At 38.2% G+C, this 25612-nt stretch overlaps 1 protein-coding gene across 13 annotated transcripts in view; it reads right to left on the bottom strand.

Moving 5' to 3' along the window:
- ATP8B4 (ATPase phospholipid transporting 8B4 (putative)) overlaps positions 1–25612 on the bottom strand; it is a 345053-nt gene that overhangs the window by 102596 nt on the left and 216845 nt on the right. For all 13 annotated transcript variants that reach the window (XM_055538002.1, XM_055538000.1, XM_055537998.1 and 10 more), the window contains 3 exons: positions 16272–16430; positions 8150–8238; positions 7011–7207 (listed from right to left, as the gene is read on the bottom strand). In XM_055538002.1, the coding sequence (XP_055393977.1) occupies positions 7011–7207; positions 8150–8238; positions 16272–16430 (445 nt within the window). The remainder of the gene's footprint in view (positions 1–7010; positions 7208–8149; positions 8239–16271; positions 16431–25612) is intronic.

Below are 25612 nucleotides of genomic sequence, written 5' to 3'. Positions count from 1 at the left end.
AATGAATATTTTATAATAAATACAACTTAAAGAAGGATAAATCTTCTGAGGAGTTCAACTTTGAAGAAGTACTTCTATTGGTAAAGAGTTTTAGTTTAGTTTTGTTTTGTTTTTGCACATAGGTCCACACCATAGCTTGACAGATTCATTCCTAGACATTTTATCTTTTTATTGATGAGATAATTTTTAATTGCTTTGGTTCAATGTGTTTTTAATAAAAGAAGCTTTCCTTAATATTAAAAAAAGTGATTATGTGACAAAATTCAACATTTCACTGAATTATTTTACTGAGTTTTACAGAGTTATTCTATGGATTTTCAAGGTTTATAATCATATTATCTCTGCTCTTCCTCTCTAAAAGGTTTATTTTGGTTTCATGTCTCATTTTTTTTAATATTTTAGTTGCATGACTTAGTACATTAACAAGGACATCCAGAACAGTATAAAATAGTAATGATAAAGCAAGGACTTGTAGCTTATTTCTGATCTTTGTGGGAATTAAGCTTTGGTTTTCTCATCTGTAAACTAAGTTGAAAGCAGCTTGATTATGCTAACTCTGAATATTTATCTCCTAAAAGACAAAAGATGACACACAAGTTCTTTCTGCACATAAATCCTATACATCAAATTGACAAATCATTAGCCAGACTCATCAAGAAACAAAGGGAGAAAAATCAAATCAATAAAATTAGAAATGAAAATGGAGAGATCACAATAGACAACACAGAAATACAAAGGATTATAGGAGACTACTATCAGCAATTATATGCCAATAAAATGGACAACTTGGAAGAAATGGACAAATTCTTAGAAAAGTACAGCTTTCCAAAACTGAACCAGGAAGAAATAGAAAATCTTAACAGACCCATCACAAGCACGGAAATTGAAACTGTAATCAGAAATCTTCCAGCAAACAAAAGCCCAGGTCCAGACGGCTTCACAGCTGAATTCTACCAAAAATTTAGAGAAGAGCTAACACCTAACCTACTCAAACTCTTCCAGAAAATTGCAGAGGAAGGTAAACTTCCAAACTCATTCTATGAGGCCACCATCACCCTAATACCAAAACCTGACAAAGATGCCACAAAAAAGACCAATATCACTGATGAACATAGATGCAAAAATCCTTAAAATTCTAGCAACCAGAATCCAACAACATATTAAAAAGATCATACACCATGACCAAGTGGGCTTTATCCCAGGGATGCAAGGATTCTTCAATATCCACAAATCAATCAATGTAATACACCACATTAACAAATTGAAAAATAAAAGCCATATGATGATCTCAATAGATGCAGAGAAAGCCTTTGACAAGATTCAACATTCATTTATGATAAAAACTCTCCAGAAAGCAGGAATAGAAGGAACATACCTCAACATAATAAAAGCTATATATGACAAACCCACTGCAAACATTATCCTCAATGGTGAAAACCTGAAAGCATTTCCCCTAAAGTCAGGAACAAGACAAGGGTGCCCACTTTCACCACTACTATTCAACACAGTTTTGAAAGTTTTGGCCACAGCAATTAGAGCAGAAAAAGAAATAAAAGGAATCCAAGTTGGAAAAGAAGAAGTAAAACTCTCACTCTTTGCAGATGACATGATCCTCTACCTAGAAAACCCTAAAGACTCCACCAGAAAATTACTAGAGCTAATCAGTGAATATAGTGAAGTTGCAGGATATAAAATCAACACACAGAAATCCCTTGCATTCCTATACACTAAGAATGAGAAAACAGAAAGAGAAATTAAGGAAACAATTCCATTCACCATTGCAATGAAAAGAATAAAATACTTAGGAATATATCTACCTAACGAAATAAAAGACCTATATATAGAAAACTATAAAACACTGGGGAAAGAAATCAAAGAGGACACTAATAGATGGAGAAATATACCATGTCCATGGATTGGAAGAATCAATATAGTGAAAATGACTATACTACCCAAAGCAATCTATAGATTCAATGCAATCTCTATCAAGCTACCAACGGTATTTTTCACAGAGCTAGAACAAATAATTTCACAATCTGTATGGAAATACAAAAAACTTCGAATAGCCAAAGCAATTTTGAGAAAGAAGAATGGAACTGGAGGAATCAACCTGCCTGTCTTCAGGCTCTAATACAAAGCCACAGTTATCAAGACAGTATGGTACTGGCACAAAGACAGAAATATAGATCAATGGAACAAAATAGAAAGCCTAGAGATAAACCCACGCACCTATGGACACCTTATCTTTGACAAAGGAGGCAAGAATATACAATGGAGAAAAGACAATCTCTTTAACAAGTGGTGCTGGGGAAACTGGTCAACCACTTGTAAAAGAATGAAACTAGAACACTTTCTAACACCATACACAAAAATAAACTCAAAATGGATTAAAGATCTAAATGTAAGACCAGAAACTATACAACTCCTAGAGGAGAACATAGGCAAAACACTCTCCGACATAAATCACAGCAGGATCCTCTATGACCCATCTCCAAGAATATTGGAAATAAAAGCAAAAGTAAACAAATGGGACCTAATTAAAATTAAAAGCTTCTGCACAACAAAGGAAACAATAAGCAAGGTGAAAAGACAGCCTTCAGAATGGGAGAAAATAATAGCAAATGAAGCAACTGACAAAGAATTAATTTAAAAATATACAAGCAACTCCTGCAGCTCAATTCCAGAAAAATAAATGACCCAATCAAAAAATGGGCCAAAGAACTAAACATACATTTCTCCAAAGAAGACATACAGATGGCTAACAAACACATGAAAAGATGCTCAACATCACTCATTATCAGAGAAATGCAAATCAAAGCCACAATGAGGTACCATTTCACACCAGTCAGAATGGTGGCTATCCAAAAGTCTATAAGCAATAAATACTGGAGAGGGTGTGGAGAAAGGGGAACCCTCTTACACTGTTGGTAGGAATGCAAACTAGTTCAGCCACTATGGAGAAGAGTGTGGAGATTCCTTAAAAAATTGGAAATAGAACTGCCATATGACCCAGCAATCCCACTGCTGGGCATACACACCGAGGAAACCAGAACTGAAAGAGACACGTGTACCCCAATGTTCATCACAGCACCGTTTATAATAGCCAGGACATGGAAGCAACCTAGAGCTATCAGCAGACGAATGGATAAGAAAGCTGTGGTACATATACATAAGGGAGTATTACTCAGTCATTAAAAAGAATACATTTGAATCAGTTCTAATGAGGTGGATGAAACTGGAGCCTATTATACAGAGTGAAGTAAGCCAGTAAACACCAATACAGTATACTAATGCATATATATGGAATTTAGAAAGATGGTAACGATAACCCTGCATGCAAGACAGCAAAAGAGACAAAGATGTATAGAACAGTCTTATGGACTCTGTGGGAGAGGGCCAGGGTGGGACGATTTGGGAGAATGACACTGAAACATGTATAATATCATATGTGAAATGAAACACCAGTCCAGGTTTGATGCATGATACAGGATGCTCGGGGCCAGCGCACTGGAATGACCCAGAGGGATGGTATGGGGAGGGAGGTGGGAGGGGGGTTCAGGATGAGGAACACGTGTACACCCGTGGTGGCAAAACCAATACAATATTGTAAAGTAATTAGCCTCCAATTAAAATAAATAAATTTATATTAAAAAAATAAATCCTATATATCTAGTTCTATAAGTACATGACATACCTACATCTCCCTCCGCAGAAATGGTATGGTGTCAGTTCATTTTCTATTTAAATGCTAATACTTTTTTTCACACAAACTAAAAAAGCACACTGTAACTCTGTAGAATCATAAAAACCAATGTCATATTCTGCATGTATTTATTTATACATTACCCAGTTACAATCTAATCTTAATTTCATTCCCACCCTACTTCCTTGTAAGTTCCTTGCTAGCTGTTCTAATCAGCTTTGCTCTTCCTATTCCATTCACTCAGAAAGCATTAGCACTTATGAACTAGCCACAATGCCTGACCTGTCATAGGTAGTCAGTTAGTGTTGAATGAGTGAATCCTGACCCTTTATTCCCCAATTTCACCAGTAAGGACATTAAGACCTTCAGAGGTTGTGAATAACCCAAGGTCACACAATCACAGAACCAAGACTAGAATTCAGGCATCTGGTAAAGTTAATGCATACCAGACCTGGAGAGTGCCATAAAAAAATGGCATTATGCATTGTCATAATGTGAGTAACTGTTCAATCACTTGACATTTTCATTTATTTCAAGGTAAAGCATCTCCCTAAAAATCTAAGCAAAATGAATGGAGAACAGAATTTAATCCTGTGTTGTGGTTCAAGTTGGTGGAAGTATTCTTAATTAATTTTAATTCTTAGACCTTAAAATAGTCTATAGAGAAGAAGGTATCCTTTTTGTTTGGAAAAGGAGGATTTAGGAGAGTCACAGTGGAACATTCACCCCTTTGCTTTATAATAGCAGAGAAAAGGAGACAAATGTTCCAGAGTTAGTATAATCAAACTGCTTAGTGTTTTCTGCCTGGATGCTCAAAGAGCAGGGCTTATGATTTCCCCCATTCTGTGGCAAAATAAGCAACATGGAAACAAGTTTCTTTTGCTTTGGAAAAAAACACTCAAAAGCTAATTCCTTGGGAGTACAGCAATTACATTTCTTAAGATGGTGTATTAAAAACTGTAGCTGGTTATATTTTAACACTATAGATAAACTGACAGCATAGAAATACCCTGCCAAAATCAACGTATTACGCTCACATGGAATTGTTAACCATTTAGTGTAAATTCTGCACCGTTATCCTTTAGTGACACAGCACTAATTTATTCCTTGAACCTTTGGAAAATTTTGTAAAAAACCTTCATCCCTCCAATCAGAAATACCTGGACTTCTCTTTTTCCAGATCTTGGTATGAGCAACCTGAAATCTCCCAGAATGCTTTTTGCCTCAACTTTATGTCAGGCTGACCTCAGATCACTGTTCTTATTTGGTGAGGAAAAAAGCTCATATTATCTTCATCAATACCATGGCTTAGCAACAGGTAGAAAATTCTAGTGTCTTTTGATGTCTTGGCTGATTAATAAATCATGTACAACTTAGACATAGACACTGTGCCAAGCGTTAGAATACTTGGGTTTGGATCTTGGTTCTGTCCCTAATCAGCTTTACACTCCTGAGAAAATCATCTCATTTATGAAAGAAGTTCAACAGCAATGACTTCAAAAGATTTGGGGAGAGGGAAATGTAAATGAGATAATGTATGTGAAAGCACTTTATGTAAAATACAAATGTCTATCTTACATTAATTGTCTAGAGGTAAGGTGATATTATTTGGAGCAGAAAGTAACTCAGAAGTCAATTATTTTAATCCTCTCATTTTACAGCAAGTATTTCCTAGGCAAACTAGGGCACAGAGAAGCCAAGTACTTTATCCAAGGTCACACAGCTATTAGTGGCAAAAATACCAGAATGTGAACTTGGACTATTCCAAACAGGTTTCCTTTCTGCCACTGCAGGGAACACATTAGAAGGAAAAAGGACCTGGGAATCTTGGTCTTTAAAAAACAATATTAGAAATCATAAAATGAAAAATACCAATACACTTCAAAGAAAGAGTATATACGGAATATACTTCCTTTGTGAGGACACATGAAACTGCTCATGTGCAGATGGTAAGTCACTCTGAGCATCTATTGTTCATTTCCACATAAAAGGAAAGCTATAAAAGCTGACCATAGCTCCTCTGGCAAAGAGCAAGATTTACTACAGACTTTATAATTGGATACAAGCATGAGAGGTCCTCAGAATCAAAGACAAACCAGTAGGATACATTTTAAATAGAGCCTGCTCTGACCACAGTTCCAGAAGGCCCAAAGTAATTTGTGGTGTTGTGGCCACATGCCACTATTTCAAGTCAATTTCCCACAACTTGACATTTCAGTTTCCTGACTGCTATCCAAAATAAGGGTGGATTTTGTGCATTAAACTTCCCCTGCATTAAACTTCATCAGAGTGAGGATTTTGGAAGGAGAGAAAAATAAGCTCATAAAAATTAGTAGAGATTTAGAGCTGGTGATTTTGTGTATTGTTAAAATACTGGTGATGAGGAACGTCAAACAACCAAGTCTCATCTTGGCTCCAGTGTCTTTGGGATTGTCCGCCTCAGTCTTGGCAGGATTAGGATCAAAATTGTCTCAGGTACAGATTCTAGGGCCAACTTCTAACTTTTATCAAACACATACATAAACACACACACTCACAGAGTGCTTATGTATAGATAGATAGGCAGACCGTTTTAGCCCTAGTTTATAGGACCAAATCTAGAAATGACAAATCAACTTGTAGAGGGAGTAATAAGCCAAACTTCTTTTTCAACAATGAATAAGCACCAACAACCATATTTCAACTCCTTCATGTATTAACTGATAGTTACTAATAAAAATAGAAAGAATTAATATTCACTGAGCTCTTATAATATGTCAGGCATTTGTCTAAGAGCATAATAGGTTTGCTTACTCTCTATACTACCTTTTAAAGTAGAACTGTTACTTTCTCCATGTATAAAACGAGGACACTGAGGTACCAGGAAGTAAAGTAACTTGCTCAAGGTTATGGAACTAGGAAGTGGTAGCACAAGGTCTAAATCCTGGTATCTGGAGCCAGATTAGTACCAAGAAGGCATCATCTCAATAGATCCCCCCAAATATTTCTCTGTTTCTTTCCCAACATCAACCCAATTCTAATTCATTAGGTTGCATGAGACTACATGGTAGTCCATGTATTCCAGAGGAGAACATTCCTAAGAAACCAAATCAAATCAAGAAGAAAATAAAATGCATCTATTGTTAATTTGAAAATGTGAAACTTAAGCAGATTAAACAGCTTAGTTGCCTCATTTGTAACAGATGGGGCAAATCATGAGCAGTTAGAGACTTCTATCTCACTGCTGTAATTTTAAAACAAACAAAAATGATTACATAGAACACAGGCTTTTGACAAAATGGTTTCAAAGAACAAACTCTCATCTTACCTCACATATAATGAAATGGGTACCACTGTATTAAGGATAATAATATATGACCAGAATGTTAAGAATCCTGAGAACACAGAGTTCTTCTCTCTTTCATTCCAAAAGAGGAAAGTTCTGAATTGGTTCCCAACTTGATTCTCCCAGATTGAATTTCCAATCGCAAGAATAGTTCCCAAGCATATCAGAAATCCAAAAATCTGAAATGAGTATAGAAGTCCAGTTAAGGTTAACTTGAATCCCAACTAGTCACATCAACACAATGCAATTACACTTCTAATTCCAACTGTTATTTGAAAATCAAGTTATACAAAGCTCATCTAATTATCATTAATCATATGAGTAAAATGTAATATGCTTACATTGGGAACTTGGCTAAATATTTTACATATACATTTTCTCACTTAATTCTCCCATTAACTTTCTGAGATAGGAAAAAACATTCACACTTTACAGGCCAAAAACAAAAAACAGACAGGTTACATAACTTGTTTATGGCCACAAAGCTAATAACTTCACATCCTCTATTTGTGAAGTATGCATACGTTTAAGTGGCTTTCAAAGATTAAGGGCTTCCCAGGTGGTGCAGTGGTAAAGAATCTGCTGCCAATGCAGGAGACACAAGAGACATGGGTTCCCTACCTGGGTCGGGAAGATCCACTGCAGTAGGAAATGGCAACCCACTCCAGTATTCTTGCCTGGAAAATTCCATGTACAGAGGAGCCTGGAGGGCTACAGTCCATGGGCTCGCAAAGAGTACATCAGTAATAAAAGACTTTCTCAGACTAGTCAAGTCTCTTGGCTACAGATCTAGCTACACAATGATTCCTTGAAGTCAACAAGATAGATAAGGGTTAGTTAAAATACTGCATGACATACACTAAAAATTTTCAGGTTGCTTTTGAGATTCAAAAAAAAAGTAGAAAGCAACCTCAAAATTTTTAGCCAACTCCTACATTTGCAAATACTCTATCAGTATTAGCGAAGCAGACATTTTGGAGGTAACGAGGCCCCAAATGCAAAATCTCCAAATACAAATTCCACAAGAAGAATGAAGATTTCTGAAAGAAATCTCATCAGAATGTAAGAAACATATTCAGATAATGATTGTGATATTGCCTAATTTTGTTATAATAACTTACCCATAGTACTAGAGTATTCATCAGTCTATCAATGCTTGTCCTCTTAAACTTTGTCTTACCACTGTTCTGCATTAGTTTAGTGTCAGGACCTGCAAAAGAAAAAAGGAAAGAAAAATAACTTTGAAATGATTAGATTATGTATTATTATTATTATAATTAATTCCTAAGAATATCAAATGTTCCTGAAAGGAAAATAACGTTTTTCCAAAATAATTTGAGTTTTATTAAGAGTAGGATTATTAAGTTGTTTATGATGATGGAATTCCATTTGAGCTATTTCAAATCCTAAAAGATGATTCTGTGAAAGTGCTGCACTCAAATGTAAGCAAATTTGGAAAACTCAGCACTGGCCACATAACTGGAAAAGGTCAGTTTTCATTCCAATCCCAAAGAAAGACAATGCCAAAGAATGTTCAAACTACCACACAACTGCACTCATCTCACACGCTGGTAAAGAAATGCTCAAAATTCTCCAAGCCAGGCTTCAGCAATACATGAACCATGAACTTCCAGATGTTCAAGCTGGTTTTAGAAAAGGCAGAGGAACCAGAGATCAAATTGCCAACATCCATTAGATCATCGAAAAAGCACGAGAATTCCAGAAAAGCATCTACTTCTGTTTTATTGACTGTGCCAAAGCCTTTGACTGTGTGGATCACAATAAACTGTGGAAAATTCTGAAAGAGATGGGAATACCAGACCACCTGACTTGCCTCTTGAGAAAGCTGTATGCAGGTCAGAAAGTAACAGTTAGAACTGGACATGGAACAACAGACTGGTTCCAAATAGGAAAAGGAGTACGTCAAGGTTGTATATTGTCACCTTGCTTATTTAACTTCTATGCAGAGTACATCATGAGAAACACTGGGCTGGAAGAAGCACAAGCTGGAATCAAGATTGCTGGGAGAAATATCAATAACCACAGATATGCAGATGACACCACCCTTATGGCAGAAAGTGAAGAGGAACTCAAAAGCCTCTTGATGAAAGTGAAAAAGGAGAGTGAAAAAGTTGGCTTAAAGCTCAACATTCAGAAAATGAAGATCATGGCATCCGGTCCCATCACTTCATGGCAAATAGATGTGGAAACAGTGTCAGACTTTATTTTTCTGGGCTCCAAAATCACTGCAGGTGGTGACTGCAGCCATGAAATTAAAAGATGCTTACTCCTTGGAAGGAAAGTTATGACCAACCTAGACAGCATGTTAAAAAGCAGAGACATTACTTTGTCAACAAAGGTCCGTCTAGTCAAAGCTATGGTTTTCCCAGTAGTCATGTATGGCTGTGAGAGTTGGACTATAAAGAAAGCTGAGTGCCAAAGAATTGATGCTTTTGAACTGTGGTGTTGGAGAAGACTCTTGAGAGTCCCTTGGACTGCAAGGAGATCCAATCAGTCCATCCTAAAGGAGATCAGTCCTGAGCGTTCATTGGAAGGACTGATGTTGAAGCTGAAACTCCAATACTTTGGCCACCTCATGTGAAGGGCTGCCTCATTTGAAAAGAGCCTGATGCTGGGGAAGACTAAGGGCAGGAGGAGAAGGGGAAGACAGAGGATGACATGGTTGGATGGCATCACCAACTCAATGGACATGAATTTGGGTGAACTCCAGGAGTTGGTGATGGACAGGGAGGCCTGGAGTGCTGCAGTTCAGGGGGTCAAAGGGTCAGACACGACTGAGCGATTGAACTGATGATGAAACAACTGATTCTCAACTGATATCTTTAACAATAATCCTGGAAACTGCAAGAGAATTGATCTCCTTAGAATAGGATAAATCCAGACATAATTTGTAGCTAAAAGGTTTAAGAAATGCTATTTTCCAAAAATCTATGTATGGATGTGCTTATAGTTTGAAGCAATTCAAGTCAATCAAATGGAGGAATGATTTGGAAATGTTTAAAAGAATGTAGTAATAAACACAATTCAGAACACTGAAGTCAAAAATGGAAAGTTAAGGGAAAAAGTCAAATGCTGGATGTGTTTCCCAAAAAAGATTTTTGGTGGCTTTAATGGAGAAACTCCAAACAATACAACAGCAAGTAATTTAAACCTTTATTGGGTATTGCACACTGTTTATATGATATGCATTTTTGTAACAGCAAGAATTGTCTTAAATATGGTGTTGAGATTTATTTCAAGTAATCCTTTTAAATCCCATGTTAAATATTTACTAACTGCCTTGTTCAAGAAATTCTAAGAATAATATTAGCTGCTTTAGAGGCAGATTATTAGATGACTAACAAAGAATATTAGATTATATTGCTAAGTAAATTCCTTATAAACAAAGATGCTCAATAGAAGTGATCACATTTTAATTATATCTGATTTCCCTAGTCTTCCCTCTCTATACCATCTTCCCACAATTACCACCAATCCATGTACCCACTTAATAGAGGAGGAGAAGGGGAAGGAGGGAAAGGAAAGAAAGGGGGTACACATGAAATTATACATCATTCTAGAAGTCAAGAAACAATGGGAACATTCCTAAAAGACTCCTTTACTTAAAAGACAAATTGGAGTAAAGACTGGGGTCTCATAACAATTCAGTCTTGAGTTAGAAATTGTACCCCAGTGTCCTTTTCCCAGCCAATGCTGGGCAAAGACCACCCACTTTTTCCCAGAATCGTTTATTAAAATCATCTGGACATTGAGGGTGGGAAGCATTTCTTTTAGTAAAGATCACAAAGGGCAAATAAAGTTTGGGATTGCTAAAAGCTGAAATATTGAAAGACCAGTTTTGTGCTAAAAATTTACATTTCTTAGGCATACATACACACAGACTAGCAAAGAATCTGCCTAATGAGTTCTTAAGTACTTATTTAAATATAGCCACAGATGTTGAGACACACATCTCTTCTTCCCCTCATAGTCAAGATTTTGAAAGAATTTTCTTTACCCTTCAGGCTCTGATTTTTTGTCTCCAACTCATTTCTCAAGCTAGTTTCTGAGCCAATCACTCCACCAAAACAGATCTGGCATTGTCATCTATATCCTCCATGCCTTCTTTGACCTCTCAGCAGACTTTGACACTGTTGACTATTTCATCCTTTTGAAATACACTCTTCCCTTAGCTTTTGTTTTACAATGTTCTGCTATTCCTCCTACCTCTTTGATAGCTTCTTTGTTTTCCATTATGCTCACTCCTTTCTTCTCAACCATTAAACAGTGAGACTTCTTAAAAATTAAGTATAGACCATCTTCTCTTCCTTCTCAACCCACCTTCCCTGAGAAATCTAAGATCATAGCTCCAGTTAACATCTGTAGACCAAATATGTATCTTCAGCTCAGATCACTCCTCTGAGCTCTAAACTTATATATTTCATTGCCTATATGATATCTTCCCCTGGATGTTTCTAAGGCCCCTCAAGTGGCCCTTGTCCAGCCTAGCTTCTGCTCTTTCTCCAGGGTTCCTTATCTCAACGAATGGCACCACTGTCCATTCAGTTGTGAAAGGTAGGAGAAACCTCAGAGTCTAATCTATCCCATGACTCCCACTCTAATGCAAAGTATCATCACCTCTCAACTGGACTGTATGTAGGAAAAGCCTAGCAACTTTGTCTCCTGCATCTGCTACCATCCTACGTATACACTTTTTCCTGGATCCTATTGACCAACTTTAAGAATATTACAGGCAAAAGCAAAACTTTCCAGTTTAACACATACACATATCATCTGTGTGAAAAACTGACAATGGCTTCTCAATGCTCTTAGGATAAAAACCAAAATTCTGAATACAGACCATAAGGGTCCTGGATGGTCCAACCTCTATCCCTGTCTCTAGGCATGTGTCCACCTCTATTCTCTAAGTTTTCCAAGTTCCACACTGGCCTTAAATTTTGCCTTTTTTTTTTTTTTTTTAACCTCTCCAGCCTCATTCCCACCATAGGGCCTTTGCCTATGGTGTGCCTTTTAGCTAGCTTGTTCTTTCCCCTCAGATTCCTCCACCACACACTCTTGTGAGTTCATGTTCTTTTTCTTTAGAGTACTTTTCTCAGTTTGATATTATACACTCATTACTATAATTATTTAAGAGTAATGCCTTTCTTTCCTACCAGACTCAAATCACATGAGTGAAGGGACTACACTTTTATTGGTCACATTCTTGCAAAAAAGTAAGTAGCACAGTGCCTGCCACATAGCAGGTACCCAGTAAGTAACTGTTTAATGAATGAATTTATTTGTTAAGTACCTACAATGTTTTAGGAAATATCTATATGTGCTTTTCACATCTTATTATCTCACTAATGCTTAAAACAAGCTGATCTGATCTGAGGTGTACTTATGTCTTCCTTTAAGAGTTTTACAGTATCCAGCTTCACATTTAGGTCTTTATTTCATTTTAAGTTTATTTTTTGTATGGTGTAAGTGTTCTAATTTCATTTTTTACATGGAGCTGTTCAGTTTTTAATAAGCACCAGTTATTAAATAAAAAGCTTTTTCTCCATTGTAAAAAAAAAAAAAACAAGCCAATAAATTAGGTATTATTATCCTTAGGTCAATAACAATGAAACTGAGGATTAAAGAATTTAAATAACTTGCCTGAGGTTTCCTTTTTTTCTTTTTTTTGGCCTGTAAGCATCAGAGCCAAAATTAGAACCCAGATACATCTAATTCTAAAGCTTTTGCTCTTAACCACTATTTTTAAAGCCATATGAAATAGTCCATTAATTCATTAACTCACTGACTCATTCAATCAATATGTAAGACTATGACTCATTCAGAGTTCAAACAGGAAATAGATGACACACTGAGCAAGGATTATTAGAGGAAGGTATATTTATAAAGAGACTCTTTACAAAAGTACTGGTGGGTGTATAGGAGGTACAGGATTAGTAAAATGTTAACATAGTAACCAAGCACTTCAGAGCAATCAAGATGTTTCTTCATCTACCCTAGAAGGGAGACATGAGGGGAGGGGTGGTTATTGCACCCTAAAGGAGAGAGTTGTGTAAAGTTTGCAGCTTCTAAAGGAAGGGTGGCTTTATGTTGAGGGACCCAGCCAGCTTTAAGGGAGGCAGCTGGGGAAATAAATACAATGACCTGAGTCTTCTTCCTTTGATTTCTTCCCAGGGATCCCCAAAGACAGGACCAAAGTCCAAGGAAACCTATTAGTGTGAACCACACAGGTCAGCCTCCCAGGGTAGAGAGAGGAGTGTGAAATGGTGACAGTGGATCTGCAGGGGCAAGTGGAATACAGCCAGCACAAAAACCTACTATGCGCCAAGATGGTGCTGACTCCTATGGACCCCTTACATGGATAAGACTGCTACCCTTAGAAACAGGACTTTCTCCTGTCGTGAGTTAAAAGAAAAGCCATTCCAGGGAGGCGTGGCCTAGCTGTTAATGTATATCATAAAATCTTCATAAATTATACATTTGTAAAGTAAACCATGTTTATGTCAACTACACTTCTTACACAACCCTTAAGGGCAGGTATAACTAGAGTACTAATACAGAAAGAATAGTTAATTTGTTTGAGATAACTTTCGTAAGATCTAGGCATTCACATGGACCTAGTTCCCGAAGTTAGATGTCTCAAGACTTAGGGTGCTGAGACACTCCTTTGTTCAACTTTAGCACTGACAAAATCAACCATTCCTCTGCCTGCAATTATTCTAATTAAGCTTTCTATTAATATTTGTGCCTAGATGAAAGTTAATATAGGCATGCTCTGCTTTATAAATATATATAATAAATAAATGCTCTGCCAGTGAACGTTAAGGTCACATCACAAAAGAGGGTGATTCCCCATTTCTCCCTGCCAAGATCCAAGAGCAGTACATTATCCCAACTCTCAGCCTATGGAGCAGATAGTGTGCTCTGAATTGATGTCAGAAGAAGCGAGAAGCAGGGAAGGAAGGAAAATAGCAATTGTGAGGCATTCTCTTCCATATGCACTGCGTCTCTGAGCCTTTATAGTGACTCCCTAATGTACTCATTCCCACATTACAGCAGATAAAACTAAAGCTTAGGACTTTTAAGTAACCACGGTTTAACATCCTTCAGCTGGCAAACAAATCTGAACCCAGATATGTCCAATCCAAATTCTGTGAACTTTCTGTTATACTGTTTCGAAGGGGGACCTGTTCAACTTACCACTCCACTTTCTTCTGTGGAGGAGCATTTCCACACAAAGCCAACGTGATGAAGAAAAACCTGACCCCTGAGTGGCTCGCATCAGCTGTCCTAACATAACATGCTATAGCTGAACCACGGTCCTGAATGAGTCATTCCAAACAAGATCACACAAATGCAAACAAAACTTTGGGTTACAGCCCACTCCTAGGATGATGCACTTCCACTTCTCTAATGACAGGGAACAAACTGAGAAGGTCTTTCCCATCGGAGGACCTTGAAGGGCTTTCCTGGTGGTCCAGTGGTTAAGAATCTGCCGGCCATGAAGGAGACACAGGTTCTATCCCTGATCCAGGAAGATCCCACATGTGGCGGAGCAACTATGCACGTGCACCATGAGTACTGAATCCACACTCTAGAGCCCAGGAGCCACAATTACTGAAGTCCACACACCCTAGAGCCCATGCTCTGCAACAAGAGAAGCCATCGCAATGAGAAGCCTGCACATGTAGAAACTAGAGAATAATCCCCACTCATCACAACTAGAGAAAAATAAGCAGCAATGAACACCCAGCACAGCCAGAAAACAATAAAAAATAAATAAAATTATTTAAAAAAATAATAAAAGAAACCTTCAAGAAATCTCTTCATTAAGTGTGACAATTGAAGTGGGAAGATAAAGAGAGGGAACACATGTATACCTGTGGCGGATTCATTTTGATATTTGGCAAAACTAATACAATTATGTAAAGTTTAAAAATAAAATAAAATTTAAAATAAAATAAAATAAGTGTAAAAAAAAAAAAAGACTAGCATGCTTTTTCTCAATACAAGATGCAAAATAAGGAAATATATAATCAAGGGTTTATTCCCCTGACTAAAGAATAAAAGCATCTGATGAAAACATGATGAAACTAGATTCATTCCCAGATAAAATGACATATACTGCCTCATTTCGAGGGATTTCTCAAGTCCTTATAATGGCAATGCCCCGACAGTGAGACCTCGTTAACACTCACAGCTGAGAGTATTTAGGAGGAATTCAAAAGATTTTTCTAGATTTGGAGCACTTTTGAGACTTTAATGAACATTTTGTTGTTGCTGAAGAAAGTCAGTTAAGAAAAACATTCCAATTTTGATTGCACATATAGTCAATGGGCCCAAAACACATCTTAATTTGGTGTCACAAGAAACAGGATTTTAAAAAGTCAAGGGCTAGCAATTGAAGCCATGAGTAAAAATTGAGAGGCTTTATGAAATGATGCTACTGCAAGCTTCCTTGGCAAGAAAGTGCCACCTTGGGCCCTTTAGAGATAAATTCAGTTCAGTTCAGTCGCCCAGTCGTGTCCAACTCTTTGCCACCCCATGAATTGCAGCACCCAGGCCTCCCTGTCCATCACCAACTCCCGGAGTTCACTCAAACTCATGTCCATCGAGTCGGTGATGCCATCCAGAGATAAATTAGAGACAGGAAAAGTAGCAGCAGGAAGAGTAAGAGATGCTCCCCTTCCTCCCTCAAGCCCCACCCCCACCTCCAGCCTGCACAGTCCTTCCAGAATCTGCTGGCCTGCTGACAAATAATAGAAGAAGCTCTGAAGTATACACAGAAACGACTGCAAGATCGTTAGACAGGATCTCTAACAAGGCTTTTCTTAAAGGACTGCTTGAAATTGGCAAACTATAAAATCAACAACAGAGCCAGGACTTTCTTTCATGCTTGTCCTCCACTTTAAAGGCAGGCTGATTAATACATATGATGATAGGGATGATTGAGATGGGGTTAGAGAATAAGAAAATAAACATCTAGCATCTGAGCAATTAAGGCCCATGCACTCTCAAGAATAAGTTCGTGATGTCAGTGGTTCCTTACAGAGTGGGGCCAGGCACACTGTTTCTAGAGCAGCGGTGTCTTACCCTGGTGCTCTACACTCTGTAGTCAACTCAGAAGGGCACTTTGCATGCTCATCCAACCTGGAGAGCCAAAGACTGTGCCCATGCAGTTCTCAGGAAGAGTTCACCCACTGTACCCTGGGAAGTCCACTGTACCTGCAAAAATAACCATTCCAAAACACCAGCTGGTATTTCTCAGGACACAGCCCCTCAGGATTATCTTCTCATTGTTGAGTGAGTGCTTGCTGCCCTTCCAAGAGAGAACTCCGGTGAATTTATCTAACTTGTTGTTAGGCGCCTCACACACAACAATCCCTGTAAAATACAAGAAACAAACATCTTTATGCCTCACCTTGAACTCTCTTTAGAAGCCTGCAATACCGTTAGCAGCCTACTTCTCTCATACAGTTCATTTTCTTTCTCTTTTCAACAGCCCAGTATCATATATATGAAAAAGTGAAAGTGTTAGTCACTCAGGTGTGTCCAACTCTGTGAACCCCATGGACTGTAGCCCGGCAGGCTCTTCTGTCCATGAAATCCTCCAGGCAAGAATACTGGAGTAGACTGCCATACCGTTCTCACACACACACACACACATACAAAGTCAAGCTAGGAAAAATCACCTGGGGCAGGGCACAAATGTTGTGAAACATGATTTTCTGCACTGTTCAAATAAGAATAGAAACCCCAAGAGCCATGGGATGTTTTTTTCCTTTAAAAAACAATCACTTTCATGTTGATATATGGCAAAACCAATACAATATTGTAAAGTTAAAAAATAAAATAAATTAACAAAAAAACAATCACTTATCTCTACTTTTAGTTTGAAACAAATGATTTTTGGAAAGATAAAGCAGAGGTGATCCTAAAAGTTTTTATTTCATCTTTTTTTTATTATTATTTAATGTAACTTACACACAGGTTAAGATGGCATACTTCTAGTTTCACAACCAAAGTTAATTGGGTCTTTCTAGGCTCATAATCAGAATTTCGGGTTCCTATTATACTCCACCCCCAGGAAACCTGGGCCTTGTTTGCCCCATGTGCCTGAGAATGCATGTGATTCCTTTCAGCTGTTCCATGCTTCTTATCTTGATTAGATTCAGAGTTCTGGGGACTCTCAGAGGCACCATATAACTTGCCCCAAACTGTCCGAAAGATGTTTCTAGGTTTTTTTTTTTGTTTTTTTTTTTTAATACCAAGCCCATTCCAAATCAATCAATCAATTTGTTCAATTATTTCAATAAGAAAATACATTTTTAGGATGAGGGTTCTCTTGATAGAAAAAGAAACCAGAAATAATCTTTCACGGACTCTGTCACAAAGTATATCTATTAGATTTAAGTACATTTGCATTGCACATAGTTGGGGTTAACTTTTTGAGTACAAAGATTTGAAAGACAGAGGGAGAGAGGAAGGAAAAGAGAGGAAAGGAATGAAAAAGATAACTGAGAACAGATCAAAACAAGATTAAAGCCAGCCAGGGGTAAGATTAGTGTGTACAAAATTCTCTCCCCAAAACAATAAAGATACATTTATTTAATCAGAAACCAAAAGGGTATTTTGCAACATAGAAAGCAACATTTGGAAAATAAAAAAGGGAAGTATGTCTTTAGCACTGACTGAAGGGAAGAGAGACCAGAACTTCCTACAGAACTTCCATATTGCACTGTTTACACCCCCATCAAACACCCTCCTGAACTTAGAGACTTCTTACCTGACTCCTTTCCTTCCCAGGATGATATGTTTTCCTTTTAAAGCTCATAGACATAGGTGATGGGAGCTTCTCTGGTGGCTCAGACAGTAAAGAATCTGCCTGCAATGCAGGAGAGCTGGGTTTGATCCCTGGGTTGGGAAAATCCCCTGCAGAAAGAAACGCTACCCACACCAGTATTTCTGCCTGGAGAATCCCATGGACAGAGGAGCCTGATGGGCTACAGTCCATAGAGTCTCAAAGTTGGACACGACTGAGCAACTAACACTACAACAAACCTAGATGACAGCAACCAGTTTTCACATGGCCTGATCATTCCTAACCAACCAGATTGCTAAAGTTAATAGACCTTGCTTGAAAAAACAAAACAAACAAAACCCTGAAAGGAATGAGAGACTCTAAGGGCTCAGGTTGCTTTTCCAAACCCATCTACCTTTCCCCAGAATCACTGAAATATTGCTGCCGAAACACCCCAACTGGGACACACACTGGCTTCTTCCCAGACATCTACTGCTAACTGTGAGTGTGCTGGCAGAAGGATTTGGATGAGGCTAAATAATCCATACAAAGTCACTTTTTGTATGAACAGGAATGGCTAAGTCCTCATTTGCTCCTATTATAGCATATCACAGATATTCAAAAGTAAGTGAAAACTGATTTCAACTGGCCCAAGTTATTTAGACAACTCCATTGTGGAAGAGGAGACTTTTTCTAAACTCTAAGAATTCAACATCTTTTTTTTGTTGACCAATAATTAACATTCCCAAATTTTACAGAACCTTGAACTAGGCATCACCAGCAAAACCTAAATAAAATAATGGATCCATAGCAACCATTAAAGCTTATTCCAGATTCAAGACTCAATTTCTCCAGCTTTAAACTTGCCCACTAAAAAAAAAAAAAATGTGCTTTGGGCAAAAACAACAAGATACACAGTTCCTGCCAACAGGAATATAAAAAACAGGCTCATTTGATCATTTTTATTGTTGCAAGCAAAGACTGACATTGAAGCAAATATAGCCTTGAACATGCTGGCTGGCTCCTCCCTGGCCCCAAGGCTCATCCATTTCTGGCCTGACACCACGGGTGTGGTTCTAGACAGGAACAGGCAGTAAGGCCAAGGGGCTATGCCTCAGTTTTTGGAGGCCCAGCACCAATTCAGTCATTCTGGAAGAGTATGAGCCCAGTGGTTTAAGTACATACTAAATACAGGGCCTAGTGAAAATAAAGTAGCATGAACAAAGCCAAGCTACTTTTTTTTAATCTTTAGAAGTGCTCCGCTTCCCTCTTTTAGTCCTGTTAGCACAAAACACAAACTTCCCAATGTCTTTTCTTCCTCTTTCCAAAAAGGGTAAACAGGTTCCTTTTAATGGAGCACTGTATTCACTTCCGTATCCCCATAACCTATCATACTACCTACATAATAGGAACTTAATAAATATTTGTTGGAGAGATGGATGGAAAGATGATTTCAAGAGAGAGATGGGAAGGTGATGTGGGTACCTGAGCAGATCTAAGATGAATGAAAGAAGTGGTGGTATATTTCCATGGTAACAATGATAAAGGGGATTGGAAGACCTAATGGTCTAACCACAGTGGGCCACTTAAGTTGGCCTAACTCTGAAGCGATACAAATAGATCTGAGAACACTGAAAATAAAGTAGGCAACTTCAAGCACATTAGAAGCAAGCAAAAATATATCCCTGCCATAAAGCACAATAAGGATTAGAGAAAAACTGTAGGACCCTGCTTCCCTCTGCTAACTGAGTCATAGAGTAAGTGGCAGGCAACAGTTTGACAATGGATGAGAAAACAGTTTAGAAAAAAGAGCATTGTTTCTCACATATTTATTCACAGAACACATGTACAGAAAACAAAATCATCTTTGATGAGCAATAAAACAACTGGGGGAAAAATCATGTCAATTATGAAGTATAAATATAATGAAACTAGTCAGTCACAGTTGTTTGCTTCTCTGAAAAAAAAATAGATGTGAAAGCAGATAGCAGTTCATCCAGTTTGCAATCACAGAGAAATACTCGAGGCTCGTACCAAACAAAATCTACAAGATTTCACTCTGAACCCTCCTGGCATTCCAAATTTAGTCAGCTGGATTGCTAGTTAATTAACAACCTACTATTGTTCTCAAACTAAAGTGTTCCACTGTAGAATGGAAATCTATAGTTTATCATGAAAATGGAACTCAGTGTCCCATATTTCAAGATTTTCCCAGAGTACTTGACTTTATTTCTTTATGGATATTATTACTGTTAGCAATGCTTCTTGATTATCTGCACTGCAACTCTTCTCGAAGACAATTAGCTATTGAATTAAGACATCGTTGCTGTTCAAGAGTGCTCCAGCCAAGTGCTTATTAGAGTTTAGAAGACTGCCCTCTACTGTTGCCCTGACGATTGTGATAAATATTTTTTTCTTAGAAAAATGTCACCTTCCCATTTTCTAAAACCTCATTACTCTTCAACCGTAAGCCTTAGCTACCCATCATCATCACCATAATGGCCATATCACCATAATGGCCACATCAACACCAGCAGTAAAGAAAAAAGTTATTTTCTTCACAAGGCTTCTGTGTCTCACACAGTCACATCAGCTCTGCTACTGAGCTGTGCTTCTATCCAGGTGAATGAGAAACTGATCTGGAAAGTTTAAAAAGTCACAAGATTCTAACAAAGACTTTCTGTGTGTTTGGATTTTTTTAACCAAAAAGAGATGCTTGTTTTTCTGTGTTTTAATTACACACATGCTCTTCTTTAGAAAGGACCACAAAAATACACAAAGATTCCTTAAATAAAGAGTCAACCTTTCCCTGCTTCACAACTCAGTATTAACAGTCATACAAAATATGTAAACTTGTCATTGTTGCAAAAAAACAGATCTTAGTCCAGTAACAATATGCAAAAGATTCTTAAACACATTTGGACAATTTACATCCGGGGCTTTCCCCAAGGCATAAGACTGACCAGTTTACAAATGTATAATTGAAACTATTTCCAGTTATTTATAAAAACTTGTCAATTCCTGAAAGACTTCAAAATGAAAAATCAAGATCCACTCTATTTTTATACTTTTTATAATATTAGGCCAAGTTATATATCATTTTTTATACAATTCAACAGACTACATATCAATTTTTCTGATGTTTGAAATGTATAAAAATATTTATATGAGAACTTTTCAAATAAATGGATTTACCTACCAAAACCCAACTCTGTCGTGCATGTACTGGTTTCTATGTTTGGCCAACTCTTCTATAAACTCTTGTCAGAGATCCTGACATTCAAGATCACTGAGAACTTTGCTACTTTTAAAAAACATGGTGATGTCATCTGGGTCCTGGATGGACTTGATCTCCAGAATTTAATTTTGTACTTTCAGGTTTAAAGTATTCTTCAATTAAAATCTTACCCTTATCAGGAGCTAAGCAGTCATGCTGATTCCCCTGACTCTCCAATAATGCCTTTTTGTTTACAATTTAGAGCCTCTCATGTAAGGCTTGGAGAAGAAAATGGCAACCCACTCCAGTACTCTTGCCTGGAAAATTCCATGGACTGAGGAGCCTGGTAGGCTACAGTCCATGGGATCGCAAAGAGTCGGACAACTGAGCGACTTCACTTCACTTCACTTCATGTAAGGCTTTGCCAGTAGTCCTAGGTTCATATTCTACTTCTTCCACTTAGTAACCATGTGACCTTGGGGAACTTATTCAATTTATCTGGGTCTCTGTTTCCTAGCCCATAAATTGGAAGTAATAGTAATCTCTTCCTCCTGGGGCTGTAAGGATTTAATAAAATAAAATGTGCAATTACTTAGCATGGTGCCTGGTACATAGTGACTACTTGTTCATGTGTCAACATCATGGGTAGGCCTGGGAACTTTAGAACTTTTATCTAATTAAAGGTTTCTTTGAGGATGAGTCCTTGTTCAAATCTGTCTTCTCCCCAGGGCTATAAGTGCTATGAAGGCAAGGCCTGAGTCTGACTTGTTAACCACTGTATCTCGGGGCTTAGCAAATCCCTTGGCTTTGTGTGAAATATACATTTAGTAAGTAAATGAACAGGTGGCCGAGTGAATGGATAAAAGAAAAAAAAAGAAAGAAAGAAAGCTCATGCCATGCCTTAAGAGGCCACCAACAAGTTACTGTCCTTAGGTTTAAGAGCAAAAGTGGGGAGGCAGGGAGACTTACAAGAGACATCCTAAGGCCCTACCCACCTCAGTTTTGATGCTTGCTGATGTTGTCCCCAGTTTGGAGTTCCCAGTGGGGACTTCTTGGGTTCAGTTCAGTTCAGTTCAGTCACTCAGTCATGTCCGACTCTTTGCAACCCTATGAATCGCAGCACGCCAGGCCTCCCTGTCCATCACCAACTCCCGGAGTTCACTCAGATTCACGTCCATCGAGTCAGCGATGCCATTCAGCCATCTCATCCTGTTGTCCCCTTCTCCTCCTGCTCCCAATCCCTCCCAGCATTAGAGTCTTTTCCAATGAGTCAACGGAAACTCGGGTATTCAGCTACTTAGAAGATATGATACGTCCTTTTGATACAGGACTGGAACTGTAGTTCGGTGCTAAAGATAGCAGTGTGACACAAATGGCAGAAAGTGAAGAACTAAAGAGCCTCTTGATGAAAGTGAAAGAGGAGAGTGAAAAAGTTGGCTTAAAGCTCAACATTCAGAAAACTAAGATCATGGCATGCGGTTCCATCACGTCATGGCAAACAGATGGAGAAACAGTGGAAACAGTGTCAGACTTTATTTTTCTGAGCTCCGAAATCACTGCAGATGGTGACTGCAGCCATGAAATTAAAAGACGCTTACTCCTTGGAAGGAAAGTTATGACCAACCTAGACAGCATATTCAAAAGCAGAGACATTCCTTTGTCAATAAAGGTCCATCTAGTAAAGGCTATGGTTTTTCCAATGGTCATGTATGGATGTGAGAGTTGGACTAAAAATAAAGCTGAGCACAGAAGAATTGATGCTTTTGAACTGTGGTGTTGGAGAAGACCCTTGAGAGTCCCTTGGACTGCAAGGAGATCCAACCAGTCCATCCTAAAGGAGATCATTGGATGTTCTCCTGGATGTTCATTGGAAGGACTGATGTTGAAGCTGAAACTCCAATACTTTGGTCACCTGATGCGAAGAGCTGCCTCATTGGAAAAGACCCTGATGCTGGGAAAGACTGAGGGCAGGAGGAGAAGGGGACGACAGAGGATGAAATGGCTGGATGGTATCACCGATTCAATGGACATGGGTTTGGGTGGACTCCGGGAGTTGGTGATGGACAGGGAGGCCTGGCGTGCTGCAGTTCATGGGGTCGCAAAGAGTCGGACACAACTGAGCGACTGAACTGAACTGAACTGACACAAATCTCAGGAGAAAAAATACATGGTAACTAGAAGCAAAACCAAGACCTTACTCAGATTTGCCCAGATGTCACAAGCTAAAAGATACACACAGCAAAGACAGAAAGGGCATGCCTCACACATCTGTCTCATCTATTAGACCTTGCCATAGCCAGGCAGGGCACTTCCAAATGTACAAAATGCTGACATCATACTTCTAATTTAAGCTAAAGGATACAGTGTGTGCTGTGTGCTCAGTAGTTCAGTCCTCTTTAACTCTTTTATGACCCTATGGACTGTAACCCACCAGGCAAGAATACTGGAATGGTTGCCATTTCCTCCTCCAGGGGATCCTTCTGACCCAGGGATCAAACTCATGTCTCCTGCATCTCCTGCATTGGCAGGTGGATTCTTAACCACTTAACCATCTGGGAAACCTAAGGGAGGCAATATCTGGTTTTACTTCTCATGACTGAAAGAAATTTTTTTTAGCCCTGAGAGGAAAACTTGAAATCTATTGATATCCCATTATGACAAAGGTTAACAGAGGAGACCTAAAAGAGGGGATAGAAAAAGAATGGAGGAGAAGTATCAAAAGAATCATGATAGTACCTGTGAAGATATGTTGTAATTCTACATACTTTGTATTGCAACTTGTCCTTAGAGGTGCTTAATGATAAACTTGATGTGATGTGTCATGCATGCTCAGTTGTGTCCAACCCTTTGCGACTCCATGAACTGTAGCCCGCCAGGCTCCTCTGTCCGTGGAATTTTCCAGGCAAGAATACTAGAGTGGGTAGCCATTTCCTCCTCCAGGGGATCTTCCTGACCCAGGGACTGAATCCACATCTGTGTCTTTTGCACTGGGAGGCAGATTCTTTACCACTATGCCACCATAAACTTAATAAACTAAGAATACAAAGAGAGTGATGAAAATATAAAATATTTTAAAATAATAGAGAAAAAGAGAATTCAGATAGAGGAGATAAGTAAACTATTAAAAACAAAGAGTTGAAGGAGAAAGATGCAAAGAGAATAGTTAGAAATAATGCAAAAAGGGAGGAAAGAAAAACGATGGCTAGGGTCATGAGAGAAATGTGTGTATATAGTAAAAGTATTGGTGTGTGAACGTGTATGTCACAGAGGTAGGGAAAGAATGAAATTAAAATTAAGGCTTAAAAAGAAGGAAATGAAAGAAAAGTTGAAGGCTATAAGAAAGCAAAAGCAATTGCGGGAAAGATTTGGGGTTTGTTAACTGTTCCAACTCTTTCAAAGACTTTTCCACATATTGCATCACTCATCTTTAAATTTGTCTGCTAAGAGGGGGGGATTAATTTTTATATTCTATCAAGTTTATTTCCCCTTAATCCCTCTATTCATTTTTCAGATGTTTTCTTGGAAATAGGAAATCATATTTTAATATGGCTAAACCCATAGAACATCCTATTGCCTTGAATGTTATGGTAGATTGAAATTCAACCCAAGATTTAAGAAGAAAAAGTAAATTTAGCAGAGATCTGATATTTAGCCCAGAAGTGTACCTGCCTCATAAATTTGGCATTACATGTTCTCTGAAAAGTGATCACAGTTTATGTATAAATGAGAGACAATAGAGGTCTGTGTTGTCTTTATTGGCAAAAACTATTATATATTAGAGGTTTTGTGAATCACCTATGCTATTTGAAGCAAATGCAGACCACAACTATTAAGTAATAATTATGAATACACTTTTAAAATCAATTTTATTAAGTATTAATAAAGACTTTATCTGTGTATATATATACATCCACATACACACACACACAAGTCCTTTAACCTCTCTGGACCTGTTATCCCATCTGTGATAAAAGAATTATTTTAGGTGAAGAAGTATTTTCTGCTTTAGCCCAAGCAGCACCACTTGTATTAGTTTAAATTTCGGACTTCTGTGTTCAACTCTGTTTTGTTTGGAGGAAAGATTCTGCGGAAAGTCATTATAAAACCACCACAGCAGATGGTCCCTTTCCCAGCCACTGCCTCCAAGAGAAGGGGCCCCAGCACTCTTGCTTTGTCTTACAAGTTCCCATCAGAAGTCTCTTCTTCACCCATCATTTCATACTCCACCCTCTGTCCCTTACCTTAGGCCCCTCCTTTGCTCTCTCATGTCTTTTTGGGGCCTGAGGCTGATCCTGTCCCCCACTCTCTGGCCCCTGTGACCATTTATTCATGCATTCATCAAGGATTTGTTGAGCAATCACTCTGTGCCATGCTTTGTTCCAGGGACTTGGCATTTATCAGTGACCAAAACAGAGATCCTTGTTCAGCTCACACTGCAGCAGGCAGAGATAGACAATAAATAACAAGCAGAAAATAAGCACTTTGTAGAGAATGCCAGATAAGTGCTATGAGAAAAAAGAAAAAGTCAAGCAGGCCAGGGAGGATTTG

The sequence above is a fragment of the Bubalus kerabau genome, chromosome 10 (genome assembly GCF_029407905.1).
Source record: "Bubalus kerabau isolate K-KA32 ecotype Philippines breed swamp buffalo chromosome 10, PCC_UOA_SB_1v2, whole genome shotgun sequence".
NCBI lineage: Eukaryota > Metazoa > Chordata > Mammalia > Artiodactyla > Bovidae > Bubalus > Bubalus kerabau.
The sequence above is the reverse complement of the archived record's forward strand: the minus strand, read 5'-3'. Positions and strand labels throughout refer to the sequence as shown.